This window comes from Schistocerca serialis, chromosome 11 (genome assembly GCF_023864345.2).
Source record: "Schistocerca serialis cubense isolate TAMUIC-IGC-003099 chromosome 11, iqSchSeri2.2, whole genome shotgun sequence".
NCBI lineage: Eukaryota > Metazoa > Arthropoda > Insecta > Orthoptera > Acrididae > Schistocerca > Schistocerca serialis.
This window is the reverse complement of record NC_064648.1, coordinates 36,048,238-36,070,254: the sequence shown is the minus strand read 5'-3', so window position 1 is coordinate 36,070,254 and position 22,017 is coordinate 36,048,238. Positions and strand designations below refer to the sequence as shown.

Sequence of the window (22,017 nt, the reverse complement as noted above, 5' to 3'; positions counted from 1 at the left end):
CCCTGAAAGATATCCTTATTGGAATCTACAGAACTGGATGGATCTAGGGATTGATGAATGAATGAAAGGAAGAATGAATATTGCCCCTACAGAAGTGAGGGTACGAATTTGTCTTCTGCTCAGACGCCACCTTATCCTATTTGTGCTGTATGAGCTGTCATTATCCTCTGGTAATTACTGCTAAAAAAGTTTTGAATGAGGTTTTTGCTGTTGATAAGTTTATCAGGTTTGCTGTAGTTAGTAATGTTCACTGAAATTGTTGCAGGTGCCTGCTTCAGTTTGCAGAGAATCCAGTAGTAGCCCAGGGTAAGAGAGACACTTTCATTTTTAGTAAATTAGTGTCAATGCTTTGCTGTATCCATAAATAGTTCTGATTGGTCCACAAGCATCAGATGAGTGTTCTACTAATAGAAAATTACAAAATAACAGTATCATTGTCAGTTTATCAACCTTTTTACTGTCAACGAGCTACAGTACAGTGCGAGTTACGTGACTTTAAGCAGTCTAGCAGTTCTTATTGCCCGACATCTCTTTCTGTGGGAATCCCTACTGTACCGTACCTTCGGGATACGACAACACCTTCTATTGTCACCTCTTAGGCATAATCCGGGAGCTTCCGCCTGTATGTATTTTTGTGGTATAGTATTGCTCAGATGTATTTTGTGTCTCCTGTCAGTACGGCAAGTAAAAGGAAGCCGAGTCATTTCTACGGAAGACGGGCGGAGTGTATCGAAGAGACCGATCGGAGGAAGACTCTTCGAAAACTGATTTCACTTTACGGTGTCGGATGTGTTACTGTTAGTGACTGTAAAAAAGACGTTGCAAAAATTGGGGAAAACTGAAAAGAGTTGAACTTGTGAATCAATAAGGGGCACACTTAAAGTTGAAAAAACAGTGAAAAATTGCGACTACGAATGAAGAGTTGAAGGGTCATTTTTACGATTTGTTTAAAAACTGGAAAAGGGCTTGCCGTAACTGATCCCGTCGAGATTGAAGAGGCAGTATTTCTCCGGGAGACTCCTACTTTTCAGGGAGAACGGTTGAGTGACATGTTTTTAGAGGAAAAATTTCAATTGTGGCTTCAGTTCCTATTGAAACAAATTTAAGCAATGAAAATGTGGGTTGTTATAACAATGGTATGAAAACGACAGATTGCTACTCACCACATGAGGAGGCATTGAGAGGCAAACAGGCACACGAGGCAAGAATGCTATATACCAGGTGTTCCATGTAAAACTGGTGTGCCTCACACACAAGATGTGAGTAACAATGAACTAACTGAAAAAGACTAGATAATGGTATCATTAAAAAACTTGCGGTTACTTTTTATAAGAGATGCCGGAAGTGGTGGCTGCGGGCTTCCGGACACGGCATACTTCCTGTGACGACGTTACCGGCAACGCGCCGTAATTCTGTAGGCTCGATGTCATTAATTTCTCTAGTGAAGTTCCATTTAAGTTTGTCGATTGTGCAATTGTTGTCAGCGTACACTGAGCTTTTTAGTGTGCCCCGTAAATAAAAACCACGTAACGTTTGGGGACAGTGTGGCCCAGAGGCATCTGTCTGTCTTTAGGGAACATGTCGGTTATTAGACCATACTTTTGCATCTGTCAACTGTGCACAGAAAGAATAAAAGATTTCCAGATATCTGGCACCGTTTAAGGTGTAACTGAAAAATACGGGGCCAGTGACGCGCGTGCCGGACGACGCACACGGAACACCTGCCTTCTCCGAGTGTAGAGGTTCTCCGTGCACAGTACAGGGGCCGTCCTGCGACCAGTATCTGCAGTTCTGGGAGTTAACGTAACCTGAGAAATCGAACTGAGCCTCACCCGATGTGAAGTAAAGCGAGGGATCTCAGTAACTGTTAGCAATAGGTGTTCACAGCCAGTTACGGTGACGAACTATTTTTTCCCGCTCCTCAAATTTCGACTCTCGCACCACACTCACCCGCTAGTCTCGGAATTTCATATCTTCTAGTACACGGTGACAGGAGATACAAGATATACACCGGTCTGCTGCGATAACGTCCTTACCGACTCGTGAGGACTTCACGTAATGTCTGTCCAAATTCTATCTATAGTTTCAGGAGTCCCCACTGTCAGTCACCTATTCCTCTGCACGTTTCGAGTGGGATAGCAGGATAGCAGGCGTGCGGAGGGCCGGAGTGTGAGCGAGGAAAGGGGTAGGGGCAGGTGGAGGATAGGGACTAGCGAAGATAGAGGCGGGGAAAGAAGGAAGGATATGTCGCAGAAAAGGTTCTGCCCCCACTCCCAGTGCAATTGTGAAAAACTGGTGCCCGTGGGAAAATCGAGATAGCACGGGCTGCGCCCCGTATTGCGTGCACAGCTCGCTCGGCAACTGTAGGGTCTGACCGTCTCTCGGCCACGGCGTGGCAGTGGCCGTTCGTGCCGGCAGACGGCTTGCTGGCAGTTTTGTCCACGTACGGGGTGTAACGAAAAGGGTGGCCAAACTTTCGGGAAATGTTTCTCATGTGTAAAGAGATAAAATGTGTTATAAGGAATGCGTAGAAAAATAATACGTATTATATGGAACGGGTCCAGAAATGCTTTATTTCCGTGTTAGAGCTCATTTTCTACTCGTCTTCATAATTACACGAACAGAATGAAGCACTATTACGTGGTATGTTTAAAATAAAATTGTGGCTTTATTCAGTTAAATTGTACAGTAAGCTCTAATTCTTAGGTCCACCATCGGGGTTTGTTGTTCCAATTGGAGGAAAGTAATGTTGAAATGTGTCTTTGTTGCTCGGGTTGAGATGTGACAAACTTCATTGCTGTACCAGTATAAAGGATACTGCGTCAGCTGTTTAGTGTTGGTCACGGATGCGGGATCTGGTACAGTGCACTGGAAGTTTTTAGTTGAACGCAGAGTTGGCAGATGGCCATTTGGTGTACGGATTAGCTGACGGTAATGACCACGGTGCCCAGTGTTTATGTCGGGAGAGATTTCCGGGACGACAGTGGCCCGACAGGACGTCGTTTGAAACAATTGAGCGTCATCTTTTGAGCGTACTACTCACCGATAGGGCAGGCTTAGAAAGATGAGGACATTTTGGCTGTAATAGAAATTTCTTCAAGAAGTTGATGACAACGCTAGTGTCAGTATAAGACGATTAGGTGTAACATGTAATGTTGCGCACACGTTTATCTGGCGAGTGCTACACGAGAACCTTCTGTACGTTTGCCACGTGCACACATATCGGCAACTGACTTTTCCGCAAGAGTACACTTTTGCAAATGGTGTATTCAGCATTGTCAGCCCTAATTTTATTGCTCAGAAATGACGCTCCATTTCAGAGTAGATTATTAACGCGTTGAAGCGTTGTAGAACCTTTGTGCTAACGTGGAAATAAATTGTTTACAGACCCACATCCGTATAACATACTAACATACGAGGACTATCCAGAAGGTACCAGACTTTGATTTATAGCGGCAGTAGGCGAGGCTACGGCAGGTGTCTCAGTGTCGTAACATTCCTACACTCGACATGCATACGGCAGTGGTAGTGAGTCGTTTGAGTCTCTTCTGCTTTACTTTTTGTGCTGCGATAGAAAGTCTCGCCACTTGTGAGATGCGTTCTGCGATTAGGTTTTTGTTAGCAAAAAACTGCAAAGCGATTTAAATTTATTGCGACCTTTTTGATGTGTACAGAAAAACAATAATGAGTGAAAGCCGAGTGAGACAACGGTGCGTCGATTTTAAAAATGTCCGTACCAATGTTCACGATGCAGCCGCAGTGGTAGATCTAGTCTTGTGACTGAATGGACCAGTGATGAAAATTGGCAACAAATTTCACAACTACAGAACATTCACTACATGTTCCCCAAATTTCGTGGAGTTTGATGCGTGAAACTGTGGTGAAGAAGCTCGGTTACCACAAATTTTGTGTAAGACGTGCTCCAAAATCCTAATGGAAGACCACAAAAACAGAGGGCTAGCAGCAGCACTGACCTCCTTCAAAGATAACAAGAAAAATGGTAACAAAGTTATTGATAGTATGATAACGAAGAATGAGACTGGGTGAAGTGTGTCATATGGGAAACAGAGAGACAGTCGATGGAATGGGGACACACAAATTCTCCCAAGAAACTGAGGAAGTGTTCGCAAATGCCATTAGCAATAAAGATTGTGGGTACTGTGTTTTGGGACGCTAAGGGAGTGATTCTTGTTGATCTTCCTTGAACTTGACACAACAGTTACCTTAGAGAGATATTGTGAAACACTGGCAAAGTTAAGACAGACAATAGAAAACAACCATCAGGGAAAACTTAGCACAAAATGAGAACTTTGAGAACTTTTAACATTGCAGCGTGTCAGCAATCGTGAATAATTTTTACGATTATTGCCTCGACTGCAAATAGAAACCGAATGTCGACCTATGTTTCGGCGCAGATAACCATGCCTTCTTCTGAACACACTAAAACTACAACCTGCCTAAAGAGGCACGGTCAAACATTAATACAGAACGCCCAAAAGGGCAAAAGACTCGCATGAAATGTAAACTAAACGGTACGTGTGTGCCGTGTCAATAGCTGTACTCAGCTCAGACGTCAGAAGCGTGCTTCCTCACCCCGGCCAATGTTCGGTGGCTCTCAGGTAAACTGAGGTGGCGCCGGCAGCTAGGCAGTGAGAATGTCGGAAAGGAACGCGCGTGCGCAAATTGAGAAATTGTCTTCTTCCACGTGATTGGCATAAAATGTGTTACGAAAGTGATCCGATGACAGGGTCGAAGGCGCAGGAAGTTAATGAGTGTGTACGTATAATGTCCTAGCTCGAGCACAATTTTATAGAACTATAGACCGTGGATAGGCTAAAATTATATATGTGGAATAGCAAATTACACGGTCGGCCAAAACGCGTGCACGCAGGACAGACAAAATACCGTCATCTAGAAGCAGGCTAAAACTGTGGGGGTGAATAACCCATTTTTCAATTACTTGGGATCGGTGAGAGTATTTGGTGACTACGCTCGGATAAGCGTGTAAAGTTACTGTAATAAATTCTAAGTGCTATTGACAGGAAAAGGGTCAAATTAGTACGACAGGCTTAATGTAATTGCGTGAAAGGATGTGCAACGTCGCCACCATCGCCCTTAATATCTAATGACTAAGAGAGGTCATTTTGAATAGTGCTATCGGATATGTACCAAAATAGTGTAAAAAGAACCTAAAGCCAAACTGTATGCTATATGTGTTCACAGACCTCACTCGATTAAGCTCCAAGGTTCAGTACCTCGAGTACCTGATTTTAAGAAGCTAGTTTAGCTTTAGGTTCTTTTTACACTATTTTGGTACATATCCGATAGCCCTATTCAAAATGACCTCTCTTAGTCATTAGACATTAAGGGCGATGAAGGCGATGTCGTACATTTCTGTCAGACTGACGCGAGGCACATTCGATATGCTGTCCACCGTTTCCTGTCACGAGTTAAAATAGAGAACCGGCACGTTCCACAAGAGATCGCAGTGTCGCAGGGGGTCACGTTTAGAATGTGTTGCGCATTGTGTGCCTTCAGTTCAGCTGTGTTCATAATTGGAGCACTGCTTACCTTCCAGATAATCCTGCAGTCAGAAGTCTCACTGGTTAAGATCAGGTGATTCGGATGGTCACGCCGTAGGAAAATGACGGCCGATAATTCTACCGTTTTCGAAGTGCCTCTGTGGTGGCTGCTCTGTCGGCTGTGCAGTGTGCGGACGAGCACCTCCTCCCGTTAAAATGATCCCACTCGCATTGTCGGAGGGTCGGATCGGTGTCAGTGAGCGAAAGCCTCTCGTGGCACTTACCGGTGACGGTACGGTTAACTGGACCGCCTGGACTCGTCTCCTCGAAAAAATACGGCGCTACGATAAACGGTGCCGTCGACCCATACCGTTCCGTCACCTCTGCAGAATGAAGTGGCACCGTTTGGTGTGCCTGTGGATATTTTGTTGCCCTATCCTGCAATTCAGCGTATTGGTGCGAGTTTGGAGATGGAAATGGGCTCTGTCTGTCCACAAAATGTTCCGCGGCTACTCATTTTCCACTTCCGTGCGAGCGAGAAATTCCGGAGCGGACGTGTGTCTTGCTGGCAGATCGGCAGGAAGCCGACTGCTTTCCCTCCTCTGCCTCATTACACTACAAAATGACCTGTCTTTTTTAATTTTGTGATCATTTTCTGCAGACCCTTAGCAGACATTGGACTGGTGCCTTTTTTCGTATCCTCGAGTATCCGAAACGTCTGCGAGGCTACTGGTGCAGTGACCGTTCTCATTGAAGAACTTTGCCAGCCTCGTGTGACACTTCACGGAGACAGTAGCGTTGGGCATCTCGAATACAGACAGCCGTGTGCCGCGCACGTGTCGGTGTGCGTGTTCTGATCCCTTACGGTGTCAACTTATATCGTCCTCGGCAAGCGGTTCTCTTTTGACGGCATTTTGAAACTGACTGTGGACACCTTGTATGTGTGTTGATTTTGCACTATTTGAAGATTACGGAAATGTTCCTAAAGCACCTCTGATAACAAAATCAAAACAATTTGGAATATTATTACAAGGGAGGCAGGGCAACCTAGAGTACAGGAAGACAGCATCACCATCAAAGCGAATGGAAACTTGACAAACAACAAGCCGGAAGTCGAAAACATTATGAATAATCATTTTTTAAATGTTGTAGAGAAAATAGGATCTAAATGTTCATTAGAAGAAGCAAGGCAGTTTATGGAAGAGGCCCTACCCACACCATTTGATACAATTGAAATTCCACCCACCTCTCCTTCTGAAATTAGGAAGATAATAAACTCTCTCAAGAATAAAAGCTCACTTCCAATTAATAGCATTTACAGCAGCATAATAACAGCTTGTTCCCAAGAAATAAGTGGGATTCTTAGCCGCATATGTAATAGCTCTCTAAAGCAGGGTATTTTCCCAGACAGACTGAAGTATGCCATTGTTAAAGGGGATACGTCAGATGTCAACACTATGGCCAGTCTCTCTTCTGACTGCCTTATCCAAAATTCTTGAAAAAGTAATGTATTGTAGAGTAGCTTCACACCTTTGTAAAAATAGTTTTAACAAAATGTCATTTTGATTTCCATAAAGGTTTTTAAGCGGAAAATGCTATATATACTTTCACTAATGAAATATTAAATGCTCTGAGTAACCAGAAGTCACCCGTTGGGATTTCTTGTGATCTCTCAAAGGCTTTTGATTGTGTAAATCGTGGAATACTTCTAGATAAGCTCAAGTACTGTGGTATGAATGGGACAGTGCTCAAATGGTTTAAATTGTATCTAACTGGAAGAGTGCAGAAAGTTGAAATAAGCAGTTCACATAATATGCAAAAAAACTTGTGATTTCTCAAACTGAGGAACAATCGAGAATGGGGTGCCGCAAGGTTCGGTCTGGGGTCATCTGCTGTTCTTAATATATATTAATGACTTGCCACTCTGTATTCACGAAGATGCAAAGTTGGTACTTTTTGCCGATGATACGAGTATAGCTATCACACCTAACAGACAAGAATTAACTCGTGAGATTGTAAACCATGTTTTTCAGAAAATCATTAAGTGGTTCTCTGCAAATGGGCTCTTATTAAACTTTCACAAAACACAGTACATACAGTTCCACACAGTAAATGGAATGACACCATTAATAAATATAGACTTCGATCAGAAATCGGTAGCTAACGTAGAATATTCAAAATTTCTAGGTGTATGCATTGATGAGGGACTGAACTGGAAAAAACACACTGAAGATCTGCTGAAACGTTTGAGTTCAGCTACTTACGCTATTAGGGTCATTGCAAATTTTGGCGATATATATCTCAGTAAATTAGCTTACCACGCCTATTTTCGTTCTCTGCTTTCCTATGGCATCATATTCTGGGGTAAATCATCATTGAGTAAAAGAGTGTTCATTACACGTACCCGGCCTCCGTGCCGAGGCGGGGGACCGCCACTTACAGTCCATAACCGGCTCCTCGTGGTGCATCGGGCGAGTAAATTTTCGCAGCCCCAGCTTCACCCACACACCGTGCTGTTGCTCGTCCATCTCCGGAGCACATTTTTTCTAGTGACCACGAGCCACAGTGCCTTTTGGGATCTGCTTGCAGCATGTGCTGGAGTCACTCAGAGTGGAAATAATCCCAAAATCCAGGATTTTAACCGTCTGCCGCCACGGTTACTGTAGAGGCCTAGAGTGGTTTTAGATTTGGTGCGGTTTCTCACGCAATATTTTCTGACATTTTATCTGAGTACTGTGACTCTGTCGCAGTATTTCCGGATCATGTCCTCGACGTCCGAATGCCTGAAGCCTTTACTGTCTTTGATGCAGAATTGTATGCCACCTTGCGGACACCAAACAGATGAGACTTTCTTCGAGTGCTAAATTTTTTGTCTGTTCTGAATCTCTGAGTGCCCTTCTTTCTCTGAAACATTTGTACCCAGCATATAAAGTCGTCCAGTATATCGAGGACGCCCTCCTCCGACTACGGCGACTGGGAAAGGAGCGTCTTTCTGCCGGGTACCTGGGCAAATTGGAACTGTGGGAAACGAAAGGGCGGATCGAGCAGCAGAGGAGGCGTGTCGCGATTCCGAGGTCTTTCGGCACGCCATCCCCCTGCGTGCTACCGCCTCGCTGTCAAGATACGGAGTCGCGTATCGATGAGAAGACGAGTGGGTGGAAGTGATTGACGATAAGCTCAAGCCCACGACTTGGCCGTAGAGTACATTCTCCCAGCCACGTCGACGGGACGAGGTCGTCCTTACTCGTCTTCGTGTAGGACACGATCCTGTGACGTGTGGATTTTTACTCCGGCGAGAGGAGCCTCCAATATGTGGTGCTCGTGACGTGTGGGTCATAGTGCACGACATTTTATTGGACTGCATTTTATTTGCTGACCAGCGGACTGCAGCGGATTTGCCCCCTATTTCGAACAATATTCAAATGAATGAGGTTCGAGTTTTAAAGTTTTGTGAATTCTCCAACATTTTTAAGAAGAGTTTAGGGAAACGTGTTTAATGTGTCGAAAGGGAGACTGGCTCACCCAAGTGTTTTGAAAGTAGTCACCCACTCACATTTCCCTGTGCCCTTCTTTTAGCTCTTCTGTGTTTTAATTTCTCGATTAGCTATCTTCTCTCCTAATTGGTTTTAGTGCACGTGACACAGAGTGCCTGTGTAGTCATTTCGAGTGCACGAGTATACAACAATCTCAGTTCATCTCCACATTTGTTTGTTTTAATAAGTGTAAGGGCGCTGATGACCTCGCCATTGGGCACCCGTAAAATCCATAAAACACACACACACTCTTTATGATCCCTAAACAAATATCACAAAAGATAATAAATGAACTTTTCTGATATTGTCAGCTGCTTCATCTAACTGTAGAGGAAACTGCATTTTTGTTGAGCTTTCTATAACATTACTGTGAATGTTAGTTGACAGTCCACAATACACTGACAAACTACATATGTGCCAGAAGGGCTTAATCTGAGAATTTTATTTGTTTTCCCACCATCACATAAGATTCTCGAGGGGAATTTTACGTATGTCGAAAATACTCTCGCAGTTTTCGAGAGAAACTGTGATGGTTTCATTCCAAATGCCCTTGTCGTCCTCACCGGTCCACATTAATTCAAAATTTATATATTTTTCTTTGTAGTTACAGTTACGCTGGACCTTACTCGATCGTGGTTTTATGTTTTGCTGGTTAGTAGGTGATGAAGGTACAGCAATTAGTGTTCTCTGTCAAATATTAGTCCATTCATCTTCATTCTTCTAAGATGTAGAAGAGCTGGCTTTCTTTTTCATTATTACAACTTTGTCCATGATGAAAAGAGTGCATTGGCAACTAACAAACACATCTGGTTACAAAAAAAGTAAAACAACTGAAAAGTTGATGTCGGCCCTCTTAGTATTCGTTTTTTACTGACACAGCCGATAAAAGAGCCACAGATAACTGTAGTCGCACCAAAACAGAATCAAAAGATGTCACCCTCCACAAGACTGGGACCTTGTTGGTGAAGATTATTTGTGGAATGAGGGATCACTCGTTTTACAGTTGAATGCAAAAAATATATAATTATTATGATACAATACATGTTTAAATGCGTATAATTATGTATAATGACGGATGATGTCTTGTAAAGTGGGCTACTCCAGGAAACTATGTGGCAATAAATATTTTGTATTCTAGATATTTTATCTGTGGAAGATTAGGTGACGTTAAAAATCTTGCGACATACCTGGCACGTATTCGTGATGCGCCATTGTGTCGTGGTATGCCAGTCGAGAATTGAAGGTTTAGACTAATAGGGTCCAAATTTACTTTAAAGAACTGACACACGAAATAAATGAAAGAAAAACGTTAAGCACTAATAGCTGCGAAAACCTAGCTAGTTGTCAATATTTGCTGTCCATTCTTACGGTTAAGGACTTAACTGCTATCAATATTTTAGTTTGTCGTGTATCTTTTTGCCATCGTATTCCGTATATACGATGAGAATGATTTAATTTACTACGGTAATAACGAAATTTCACTCAGATATAGAGTTCGTCAGCACAGAGGAAATTCCATTCAACTTTTTTATTTAAGTAGATGTTACTATTAAATGTAACTCAGTGGTGTCTGTTTGGTGTGTGTTTAGGAAAATGTTAAATTGTCAGAGGTGCTGAGCTAAAGTCTTCATGACATTTTTACAGTGGGAAATATTTGCTCCAAAGGAAAAGCAAAGGTAATTTCAAAGTTGTCGACAAATGGTCACGGGAAGGATATATTATGTCGAGTCTCATTTAGCTGGGAATTTTACAAAGTGAGACATTTTACTGTCGTCTCTCCCAAAGAACTTTCGGTGATTACGCACGTGAATGGAACGTATCTCGCTAGGTATATTAAGGCTCGTGAGTCGTGTCTTACTGACGCGAGTCAAACCACTGGTGTCATAATCGAGAGTCTCCTTCACTCTTCATACGATAAGTGAGTTCTAATTTAAACAGGGAGTTGTTTCATGTTTTTGTGCAACATTTTTTGTTTTGAAATGTATCATCTGTGTTTTGACTCTTTGATAGAAACGGTAATTTCTGCCACTAAGCAATTTTATTCTTTGCGACGGCTTATGCTTTCTTCAGTTTCTTTACCTCTAGTTAAAATGTATTACTGGTAGTAAGTTAACCCAAAAGTCAGTGTAGGAACCCTGTTTGCAATAAATGGTCAGGTGTGTTGAGAACAAATCTTTGTGTTAATTGACATTAATTTTGTCTTCTCGTTTACTACCAGGTAACCATTTCTGTCAGATCTCCGAGTCTTTTAGAAGGTGACTGTAAACTGTGTCCTCAATTCAACATTCAGAGTTATTGGCCTTAATGACAGTACGACCCACATCGACTCGCATTACTCGCTGAATGAATAGAGTTCACGTGACTATAAAAAAATAATTTGGTAGTGAAGTACACAACACATTACAAATTACAGACAAAGAAACCGGCACAAAACACACTCGATGAAGGCGCACCGTTAACTGTAGTACTTCAGCGGTTGCTGTGGAAGCCCTAGAGACTGGGCGACCAGAAGTGGCACGGGAAGATGGGACACTGTCGGTCACGTTTATTGGTAGTGACAGCATGTATCACTGGGAGTTTGTCCCTAAAAGTCGAATGATAAATCCTGAATATTACAAGAGACAAATACTCACTGCTATGTGTCGAGCTTTGCAGGTTGCGAAAATGGAGCCCGCACGATGACGCACACCGCCCAACTAGAGTCCCCGTGCGCAGCTTCTCAGCTGAGCGCAGCATTCGTTGAACCGCCTATTCTGGAGCCTTCGGACTAGTGTCTTCTAGGATTCCTATGGGGGCGAGGAAACTGCCACGTTCTGCAGATGAACTGTACGCCCGAAGATGTGTAACAGAGTTTCAGGCCACGGGAAGCCAATGCCGAAAGTTTACAGCAGCTTTTTACCCTTTGCCAAAAATGTATTGGGGTGAGTGGAAATTAACTTTAAATATAAATAAAGGTATCACAGTTCTCATTTCTGTTTCAGACTAACCATCGAGCATTGATTGTAGTCACATTTTATATTAGTAACACTGAATAGCATCCTGTAGTGTGTTCCAGTGTTACCTTTCTGCTATTGAGAGCAGGTTATCAGACAATTGGAAATAGGTGTCGACAGAAATGTTCTTCTAAGCTTGTCGTGAAAATTGTCAGCATAACTTCAGATACGAGGCAGGGTGGCAATTATTCTGAAAAACCTGGGAAAATTTCATAAAATCTCTGGGTATACTCCTTTTTAACCTACCATTGCAATTGGATTTTATTGAGTCTTATAAATGACAAATTTTAAAATATTTAATATGTCAAAGTGTGTTAATTAAACAAATATTATTCCGCATAAATTATCGATGTTTAAAAACTGCAGTTAAACTTCTCCTTATGTCTGATATATAGATCAGCTGAGAGGAAAGAAAAGTCATTATGGGGGTATGCTGCCCTCATTCTCCCCACTCACCATTAATTTATCAGGACTCCTTGACACAGTCTTCCTCCTCACATCGGGAATTCTCGCAGATTTTGTTTCATTCTTTCTGTCTGTCTTTCTTTTTTAGAGTTTAAGTAGCCACCCTGCCCTGCAAGAATAGAATAGAATAATTTTATTGCCGCTAGGCCATTAAGGCAATAGACAAAGTCATACATATAATATAATATAATTCATGTTGCAATAGAACAATAGGTTTGTTATTACAGCGTAATATTACAATTGATGAAATTACAAAGTCATACTTATAAAACAATATAATTCCTGTTGCAAAAGAGCAATAGGTTTGTTATTACAGCATAATATTACAGTTGACAAGGTCATGCATATAATACAATATAATTCATGTTGCAAAAGAACAATAGGTTTGTTATTACAGTGTAATGTTACGATTGGTGAAATCCTACAATGCCATACTTATATTACTACGTAATTCCTGTTGCAATAGAGTAACCGGTTTGTTATTACAGTATAATATTACAACTGATGAAATCCTTTGTCGTAGAATGGGGTGGGCAACTAACCAGTCGTACAGTGCTTGATTGAATGGTTGCTCTGGTAAATCGTTTATAGCTAGTGGAAGTTTATTAAATAATTTGCGCCCCATTAGTTCATAACTGTTTAGTGATTTTGAGTGTCTGTGGAATGGAATATAAATACATCTATTCAGCCTAGTGTTGTAGCGGTGTATATTTTCTCTGCGTTTAGCTTCAGGTAGCTTCTTTTTCGTATAAATTAAGACATACTACCGTCATAATTTTTTGCTCAGAAAACAAAAGTTTACATTGTGTCTTATATCATGGGCCTGTAATTACCCTAATAGCTTTCTTCTGCAGTAGAAGGATGTCACGCACACAACTGGAGTTCCCCATAAAATGATACCGTAGGTTATTATGCTTTGGAAGAATGAGAGATAGAATATTCTAACATAATTTTTAGGTACAAAATCCATTAGTCGTCTTAACAGATAGAACACCCTAGACAACATACCATTAAGATACTTGACATGTTGACCCCAAGATAATTTGTCATCCAAATATACCCCTAACATCATCAGATGTTAGCTTGTCTTAGACTAAATACTATCTGCTGAGTTTTATTTTCATTAAGCAAAAATCCATTTGCTTTAAACCAGCATCATGCTTGAGCAGTTGTCTCTGTAACACAAGTTTTAAAGCTATTGAGGTCATGAATGCTGTTCAGAAAAGTTGTATCATCTGCATATAGTACAGTTTTTGATTTAATACATGCCGGAAGGTTGTTAATCATTATCAGGAACAGGACAGGGCCCAGTACAGATCCCTGTGGGACACCTGCCTTAACTTGTTCTTTGCCAACACAGACAGCTTGCTTACGGTTCTGTAAAAATGATCTTAATAGTTTAAGGCTATTACATCTAACACCATAGAAGTCCAGTTCTTCGAGTAGTAGCGTATGTTCTACACAGTGTGCTGAGTGTACCAACTTATTGAGTGCCATTTGCAACTAGGCTGTCCTGACAATGTGTGCCCTGTAATCTCAAATAGCAGTTGACTATGGTGTTGCTGTTTACATTCTCGTAAACATTCCAAAGAATAATGCTTGTATAATGCAGTGCTTACAGGTAAAGCAAACTCTGTCTGGGTGCAGATAATCAGTGCAATTGTTTGGCAGTTTTTGGAAAAAAAAGATAATAAATAAATAAATAAATAAAAATTGAAACTTGAAGTATTCCCACATAATTCAAACAGATATTTTCGTTTGGAATTACAATTTGTGATTGTGGAGATGTAGATGACCAGATACTGCAAGTGGTTAAACGAGATGCCTACAGATTGGAATCCCAGATTCTGAGTAGGTAGGTCGCACAATACAATGATCCGAGTGCACTGAGCAGAGTGTGAGAGAGATAGAAAGCGAAGACGAGGCAATTGGGGAACCCGTTATCACGTAAATCGCTACACTGAAGTGTATTGAGTTATTGTTCGAATAAGCGTAACAAAATTCATTTGTTTGTACAGGTGTTTCGGTTCTCTGAAAAATGAGAACTACCGTCAGGAAAAAAGTCCGTGTGAAACAGAAACTGATAAAATTGGACTGTTATTTCTCAAAAGTGAACTGGATGCAAGTGATACGAATTACAATGTGATTTAAATGTTATATTACAAAATAGGTTGTCAGTTTCCAGCGAGTAATGGAAAAGTAATACAGATTTTAAAAGTTGCACAGTTTGCAAACACACAAAAAAAAAGCAGTTTCTGTTAATTACGTGTGTATTTCCAATAATATGTTCGTGCAGTCTTGTGGTCTGCATTAACCTGGATAGGCAGGAGCTTGCTGGCTCAAATTGATTTTTGTGAGGCTCTCGGACAGTTTTGGACAGTGTATCAAAAACTGTGTAATAATCTGATAGAACCGTAGCTTTTCGTCTCAGTTCGGTGACAGAGAGTGGAGAGGAGACAGGCGGGGGTACAGGCAGTCCGCGCAGAACACTAATCGTACCGTCGCCGACAGTCGGTGATGGCACCAAATGTGACGAGCGGATACCCTGTCGAAACACTGTGAAGTTTCTGCGACGCCACAGGAGAGACGTCGGAGTGCCTCAGAAATATTTGCTCCGTCGGGGAAATCTCGAGTGGCTGTCGGCAATTTATTTTGGTGTTTTAATTTTTTCTACGTTTCTTTGTACGTATTTTATTTATTCTACAGATTGTCTGAGGACTGCGCCACCGAACCGTCCGATCTCTCGGAGGACGCGAGTGCCCGCAGAGGACAGGTGACGGGGAGCGCCGTCAGTAGACCGTCGCAGCAGTCGGTGCCCTGCGGGCGGCGGCAGTCGGACGGCACTTCTCGCGGGAGGTGGCGGAAACTGGCTGCGGGGAAGCCACTGTACCAGCTCACTTGCAGCTCGTGTCTGAAGCTGTTTTCGTCGAGGTACGAGCTGATCCGGCACGTGTTCGTTCATGTCGAAGGTGTAGAACCTCCTCTGCACATCTGTGTCATGTGTGGAGAGGTGTTTGCTAGTGACGAAGAAGTAGCAGCTCACCAGACGAGTACTAGAGCGCAGTGTTACGCATTCGTGCGAGTGGAAAAGCGTGCGGGAACTCTCGAGAAGGTGTGGTTCTGTACCACTTGCGAGCAGACGTTCGAAACTAAACGCCGACTGGCAGTTCACGAGGCAGAGTGTCACGTCGGGGTCGTCGTCGTGGCCCGCACGGGACTGCCCGTACCGGTGACAAAATTCGGTGACATTCCTCAGGTACGTATCGACAATAATCTGGCAAATTGCCACAGTAGTAAATACGAAAGAAAGCGGGAAAGACCTCTGGGGATATTGCGGCAAAAATCTTCCGGTACCGACGTTAAGAGAAAGCCGGGCAGACCTAGAAAACTTTTACAGGAGACTTCCCGTAACGATCCCAAAAGAAAACTGGGAAGACCTCCAAAAATACAGTCGGGAGATGCCCTCCGTTCGAATGCAGATATAATTGTAGGGGAGTCCGAAGTTACGGTCGGAAGGCTCGTGGACCGAAAATCTGACGTACCCTCGGGAGAACCTTTCGAGAGAAAATCTGAATCAAATTCTGGTGAAATGCCCAGAAGAAAACCGGGAAGACCTCGTGTTAGGAAACCCACAATAACTCCAGCAGAGCCCAGCAATAGCTTACCACCGGTAATGTCGGAAGAATATGTCGAAAGAATACCTGAAATGAAACTGGCAGAACCTCTCGATAGGAAGTCGGAAATTCGATCTGGATTTGCTGCTGACGGAGTACTAGAAATTACAAAGGGAGATACTGTCAGTAGAACACCTCAAATTCCATTAGGACGGATTCTCAATAAAAAACCCAAACTTCCGTCAGGGGAGTCTGTCGATAGAATAAATGAAGTGGTACCGAGAGAGCCTCTCAATAGAATATCGGAAACTGCACGTGGGGAGATTCACGACAGAAAGCCAGAAACTGCGTGTGGAGATACTCGCGATAGTGTACCAGAAACTGCACGCGGAGAGAATCTCGACAGAATATTACAAAACGCACACGGAGAGCCTCTCGGTAGAATGCCGAGAACTGCACACGGAGAGACTCTCAGTAGAATATCGGAAAGTGCACCTGGAGAGGCTCTCGGTCGAGTACTGGGAATGGCACAGGAAGAACCTGTAGGTAGATTGTCTGAATTGTCACCGAGAGTAACTCTCAGTAAATACGAAACAACACCGGAGCCCCTCAAAAATAAATCGGGAATAATGCCAGGAGAACCTTTCGGTAGTCGACCCGGTACGGTGCCAGATTGTCTTACCGGTAGCAAACCCAAAAGAAAACGAGGAAGGCCTCCCGGAAGTAAAAACAAAATACCGGGCAAACCTCGCGGTAAAAAACCCAAAATGGTACCGGAAGAGCTTCTCGACAAAACACCTGGAATGACACGAGGTAAAACTGTCCACGGACTACGAGAAATGAGACCGGGAGAGTGTGTAGATCGATTATTAGAAATGACGTGGGGAGCACCTCCGGACGAAATGAGTTCGGGAGCACTCTCGGACGGACAGTACGAAATGAGATCCGAAGAATTTCTCGATCGACTGTTCGATCTGAGACCGGGAGAGCTCCCAGATAGACTGCACGAAATGACACTGGGAGAACACCTGTACAGACTATACGAAATGGCACCGCAAGATCATCACTACAGATTGCCCGAAATGGCACCGGGAACGCCTCTCGACAGTAACTTCGGTGCGTCACCACGAGAGTCTCCCGATAAAGTGCACGATACGACGCAGGGAGAGTCACTGTACAGATTGCACGAAATGACGACAGTAGAGTCTGTACACAGACTTAGTGAAATGTCACCAGTAGAGATCCTCTATAGGAAGCACGAAAGTGCACCAGAATCTCCTCTGGATAGAATACCTAAAATGGCAATAGCAGAGCCCCTGTCTAGGCTACACGAAATTACTCCAGTAGAGATTGTCTACACAGACCTCGAATCTAAGTGTCAGGAATTGCCTCTGGATCCAATACCCAAAATATCATCAGGAGAGCCTTTCGGTACACTAACTGAAATGACACCAGGGAAGCCTCTCCAGAGACTATCAGATGTGACAGCAACAGAGACCCACCGTAGACTGACCGAAATGGCACCGGGAGAAATTCTCCGTAGACTGTCCGAAAAGGGACCGGACGAGACCGTCCGTAGTCCGTGTGAAATGACACCGGGAGAGATCCTCCGTAGACCTTCCGAAATGACACGGGGAGAGACATTCCGCAGATCCCCCGAAATGGCATCGGGAGAGACCCCGGGTAGATCCTCCGAAACGCCACCGGGAGAGGCTCTTCGTAAACTGTCACCGGGGGAGCTTTTCCACGGACTGCCCGAAATTGGACCGGGAGAGCCTCTCCACAGACTTTCCAAAATAGCACCGGGAGAGACCCTTCGTAGGCCATCCGAAATGGCTCTGGAAGAAACGCTCCACAGGCCATCCAAAATTGCATCTGGAGATCCTCTCCACAGGCTATCTGAAATGGTACCAGTAGAGCCTTTCCATACAATATTTGAAATGGCATCAGCAGATCCCTTCCAAACATTATTCGAAATGGCACCGGAAGAATCTTTCCCTGTACTACCCGAAATGGCACCGGGAGAGCTTTACCGTAGACAGTCTGAAATGGCACCACGAGAGCCTCTCGACAGCAAACCCGAAATAACACCGGGAAATTTTATCGACGGCATACCCAAAAGAAAACGAGGAAGACCTCCTGGAAGTAAAAACAAAAATCCGGGAAAACCTCGGTGTAGAAAATCCCAAACTACACCGAGAGAGCCTCCCGATACAGACGCTAAAACTACGTCGGGAAAACCTCGAGATAAAATGCCCGAAAAGCCACTGCGAGAGCCTCGGGATAGTGTACCGGAAATGTCGCCGGGAACCGTAAGTGATGGCGTACCTGATATTCTGTTGGGAGAGCCTGGTGATAAGAAATCCAATAAAAAAGCGGGAGAGACAGAGAAATGGCCCTGCCATTTTTGTCAGCAATTATTTTGTTCTCTTTCTGGCTTAAAGAGACACCTGGTCAGACATACGGGGGAGCGCAACTATGTGTGTGATTTCTGTGGCAAGTCTTTTGCTCGTTCAGACAATCTGAGAGTGCACAAGTATACCCATACGGGAGGCCTGCCGTACAAATGTAATGTCTGTGGTAAAGCTTTTGGCTGGGCATGTCACCTCAGGGATCACAAACGTAAACATATGCCGGAGTCCTCGTAAGTATGTAAAATATGTAACGGTGTGTTCTGAAGTTCTAGGGCTCTGACAAAATACACTTGCGCACACAGAGATACTGTACGAGAACCTTCCCGCCAAGGGGTGAATGTCGATGTTCCTGTAAACTGACCGAATGTGAATACGAGTGATGGTGATACGTGAAGAAAATTCTGAAGAAATGCTACTATTTCTGATCTCTGTGATTTCGCTCTTTGTCCGTACGGATCGACACTGCCAGCATTGTGTTGCTTTTAAAATGTTCTCATGTAAAGCAGTTCCCACACCATTGAATAGAAATTACCAGTCGAGCTGGAAATATATGCATCTGTTTCCTTGAGGCTTTTATGAAAGACCGAAAAGTTCAAACAAATGATGTTCCTTACACACACTTATAATGTGTGAGTTACAGTTTTAAAGAAATATTAGGGTTATGATAAACTGGACAAGGCTGGTGAGCTTTGAAACAAAACAAATTTAAATTGTAATTAAGTGTACAAAACAGTTCTGTCTTAAATGGCTGTACTCTTCTCTTTCAAAATAAGTAATAATTAGCAAAATTATATGTGATACAAACATCCTCTCTGAGCCGTGGTGCTGCAAAGAAATTAATGTCACAGAGGGGTGTTTTTTTTTTCTTTTGTGATAGCTGATGTACTGTATTGGAAGAGACCAGAGTTGGATCGTGAGGAAAGCAGGTGTAACTAAGCCAGATACTGATCTTCCTGAAACATTTTGTACTCCACATAACTTGTGCATATGCCCTAATTTTTATCTTCTGTAATGTAAAGTGCCTGCTAATTATTTATAATGCGTACACGTAGAACCTGCCGCAGAAACAATTTTCACTGTGTTACTGTGATCTAGTTATTTTGTATGGTGTAAATGATATATTTTGAAACACTCTTTTGTATTGTTCTTGTAATGATATGTTGTATTTAATCAAAACATGATATAGAATAGGAATCTTATAATGTGTTTATGACATCCATCTCGGTCATCTGTATATCTGAAGCAACCGTGTCCTAATTCGAGAGACTGAAGAAATAATGACCTTTTCAAAGAAAATATATTAAAGAAATCCTTTTTTTTATAAAAAAAACTGAATTACTCCTAGATTATTATTTGTGCAAGGGACTGTTGTAATTTCTCCTCTCGTTCAGCCCAAAATATTTTAAATTACTGCCTCTGCGCCTCACACTCCCAATATGTTATTTGCAAAGCCTGACATTTTTTGCACTTTGTATATTTACTGCCGTTTGTAAGTTTACGATAGATATGGCCGGGTATGACATTTGTGTCAAACATTGAAACAGAAATATTGTCTGTGTGTCGTGTGACATACAAACAATACTGTACATTGTATATGCTGGAAATAACATATTCGTAAATCATCTAGAAGCCTTACTATCCTATTTAAGAATTTAAAAAAATGTGGTTGCTGGTGATTTTAACCTAGCTCTTCTTCAAAACTCTTCCAGTAGAAGTTTGGCAGTAACATTTTCTTTCAGTCCTGCTACAGTAAACTTTCCAACTAGAATAGTAAAGATAGCCATTGATAAATCCTTTACAGACAAATTAAAGGAACAAAATTGTGCCACAAAACCATTAATTGACAGCCTTTCAGGCCATAACATACGACTCTTGTTCTAAGTGTAAATACTGTGCAGGTTGAAGTACACAAAATTTGAGTGTAGGTGAGTAATTAATCTGCCAAAAACTGAGTATTTTAGGAAAATGCTCAAAGATATGAATTGGAGAGAGCTTACAGAGCTTGTTAGCTTGTGACATTAATGAAAAATACACTGATCAGTCAGCACATTATGGTCACGTATCCAATAGCTGGTACATCCAACAGTGGTGACACATCAAGGCACAGAAGCAGTGAGGCGTCGGTAGGTCGGTGGGGGGCGTTGTCCACACAGGTCATCTAATTATTGTAAAATCCAGTGCGAGGGGGAGGGGGGGGGGGCGATGAGCTCCCACACATCCCAGATGAGTTCGGTCGAGTTCAGATCTGACGAGTTGGGGGCCGACACATCGACTGTAACTGGCCACTTAGTTCCTCGAACCACTCCGTCACACTCCTGGTCTAGTGACACGGCACATTATCTTGTCGCAAATTGCTGCAGCCATTGGGAAACGCGACTGTCTGCAACCGGTGCACGATACTCCTCGGCCGTCACGGTGTCTCTCGCGAGCACCACTGCACCCGTGGAGCGTAACGGAGCCACCACCGACTTTCCTCCGTCCGGCAGTACAGGTGTCGAGGAGCTGTCCCCCTGGAAGATGACAGATTCGCACCTTTCCCATTGGCTCGGTGAAGAAGATATCGGGATTTGTCAGACCGTGTAATGCTCTGCCACTGCACCGGTGTCCGTTGCCGACGGTCGTGTGCCTCCGAAGTTGTCGACAGCGCGGTGTTAACGTCGGTACGTGCACGGATCGTCAGCTGCGGAGGACCGACGTTAGGAGTGTTCGGTGCACTCTGTGTCCGGACACACTTGTACTCTGGCCAGCATTAAAGTCTCACATTAGTTCTGCCACAATACACCGCCTGTACCGTTTTAACAGTCCGCCCGATCTACGGCATCCGACATCTGTAGCGAGGGGCGGCTGCCATATGCCACGACATCCGGACACAGTTTGACCTCGTTTCGCCACGTGTCGAAGACCATTACCGCGACACTCCTCGAACAGCGCACGAGTCGTACAGTTTTCCAATGTTCGTGCCGAGCCTCCGGGCGTCTCAATCTGTCCTCGGCCGAACCCAGACGGATCGTACGCCTTCCCCACTCTTCACACGGGTAGCACACTCGCTGATGAATACGTACACTGTGCCCGTGTCTGACAAGCAGTCATTCCTCGGCAGGTGACGCTGGTATCGTCCGGACAGGTTTGTATGGACAGTAGGTCGGTGGTCGGAATGTTCTGGCTGATCACTGTTTAACACACTAATTAATAAAGTCATTACCTCAAATGAAAACTTCCTTCCTCCAAAATTAATTCAAGGAAAATAGAAGTGTACAACGAGGAATATAGTTCTCTCGTACGACGAGTGGGAAACCGCGGCAGCCAGTGACAGCTCCGATGTTAACGACTTGAACCTTTACGAGGAATACTACAGAATATTAAGGAAAATAATCGAGATATCTGAGCAAATGCACCGTGTGAAGAACGTAACTATATAAGGGAACAAATAGAAACAGTACGTGTTGTAGAGAAAAAAAGACTAACTACTGGGTGGT

At 43.3% G+C, this 22,017-nt stretch overlaps 1 protein-coding gene across 8 annotated transcripts in view; it reads left to right on the top strand.

Moving 5' to 3' along the window:
• LOC126426860 (uncharacterized) overlaps nucleotides 1-19,411 on the top strand; it is a 156,399-nt gene extending 136,988 nt beyond the window's left edge. For all 8 annotated transcript variants that reach the window (XM_050088890.1, XM_050088891.1, XM_050088889.1 and 5 more), the window contains 2 exons: nucleotides 266-306; nucleotides 15,220-19,411. In XM_050088890.1, the coding sequence (XP_049944847.1) occupies nucleotides 266-306; nucleotides 15,220-18,775 (3,597 nt within the window). In that variant the 3' untranslated portion in view covers nucleotides 18,776-19,411. The remainder of the gene's footprint in view (nucleotides 1-265; nucleotides 307-15,219) is intronic.
• The last annotated feature ends 2,606 nt before the right edge of the window (nucleotides 19,412-22,017 follow it).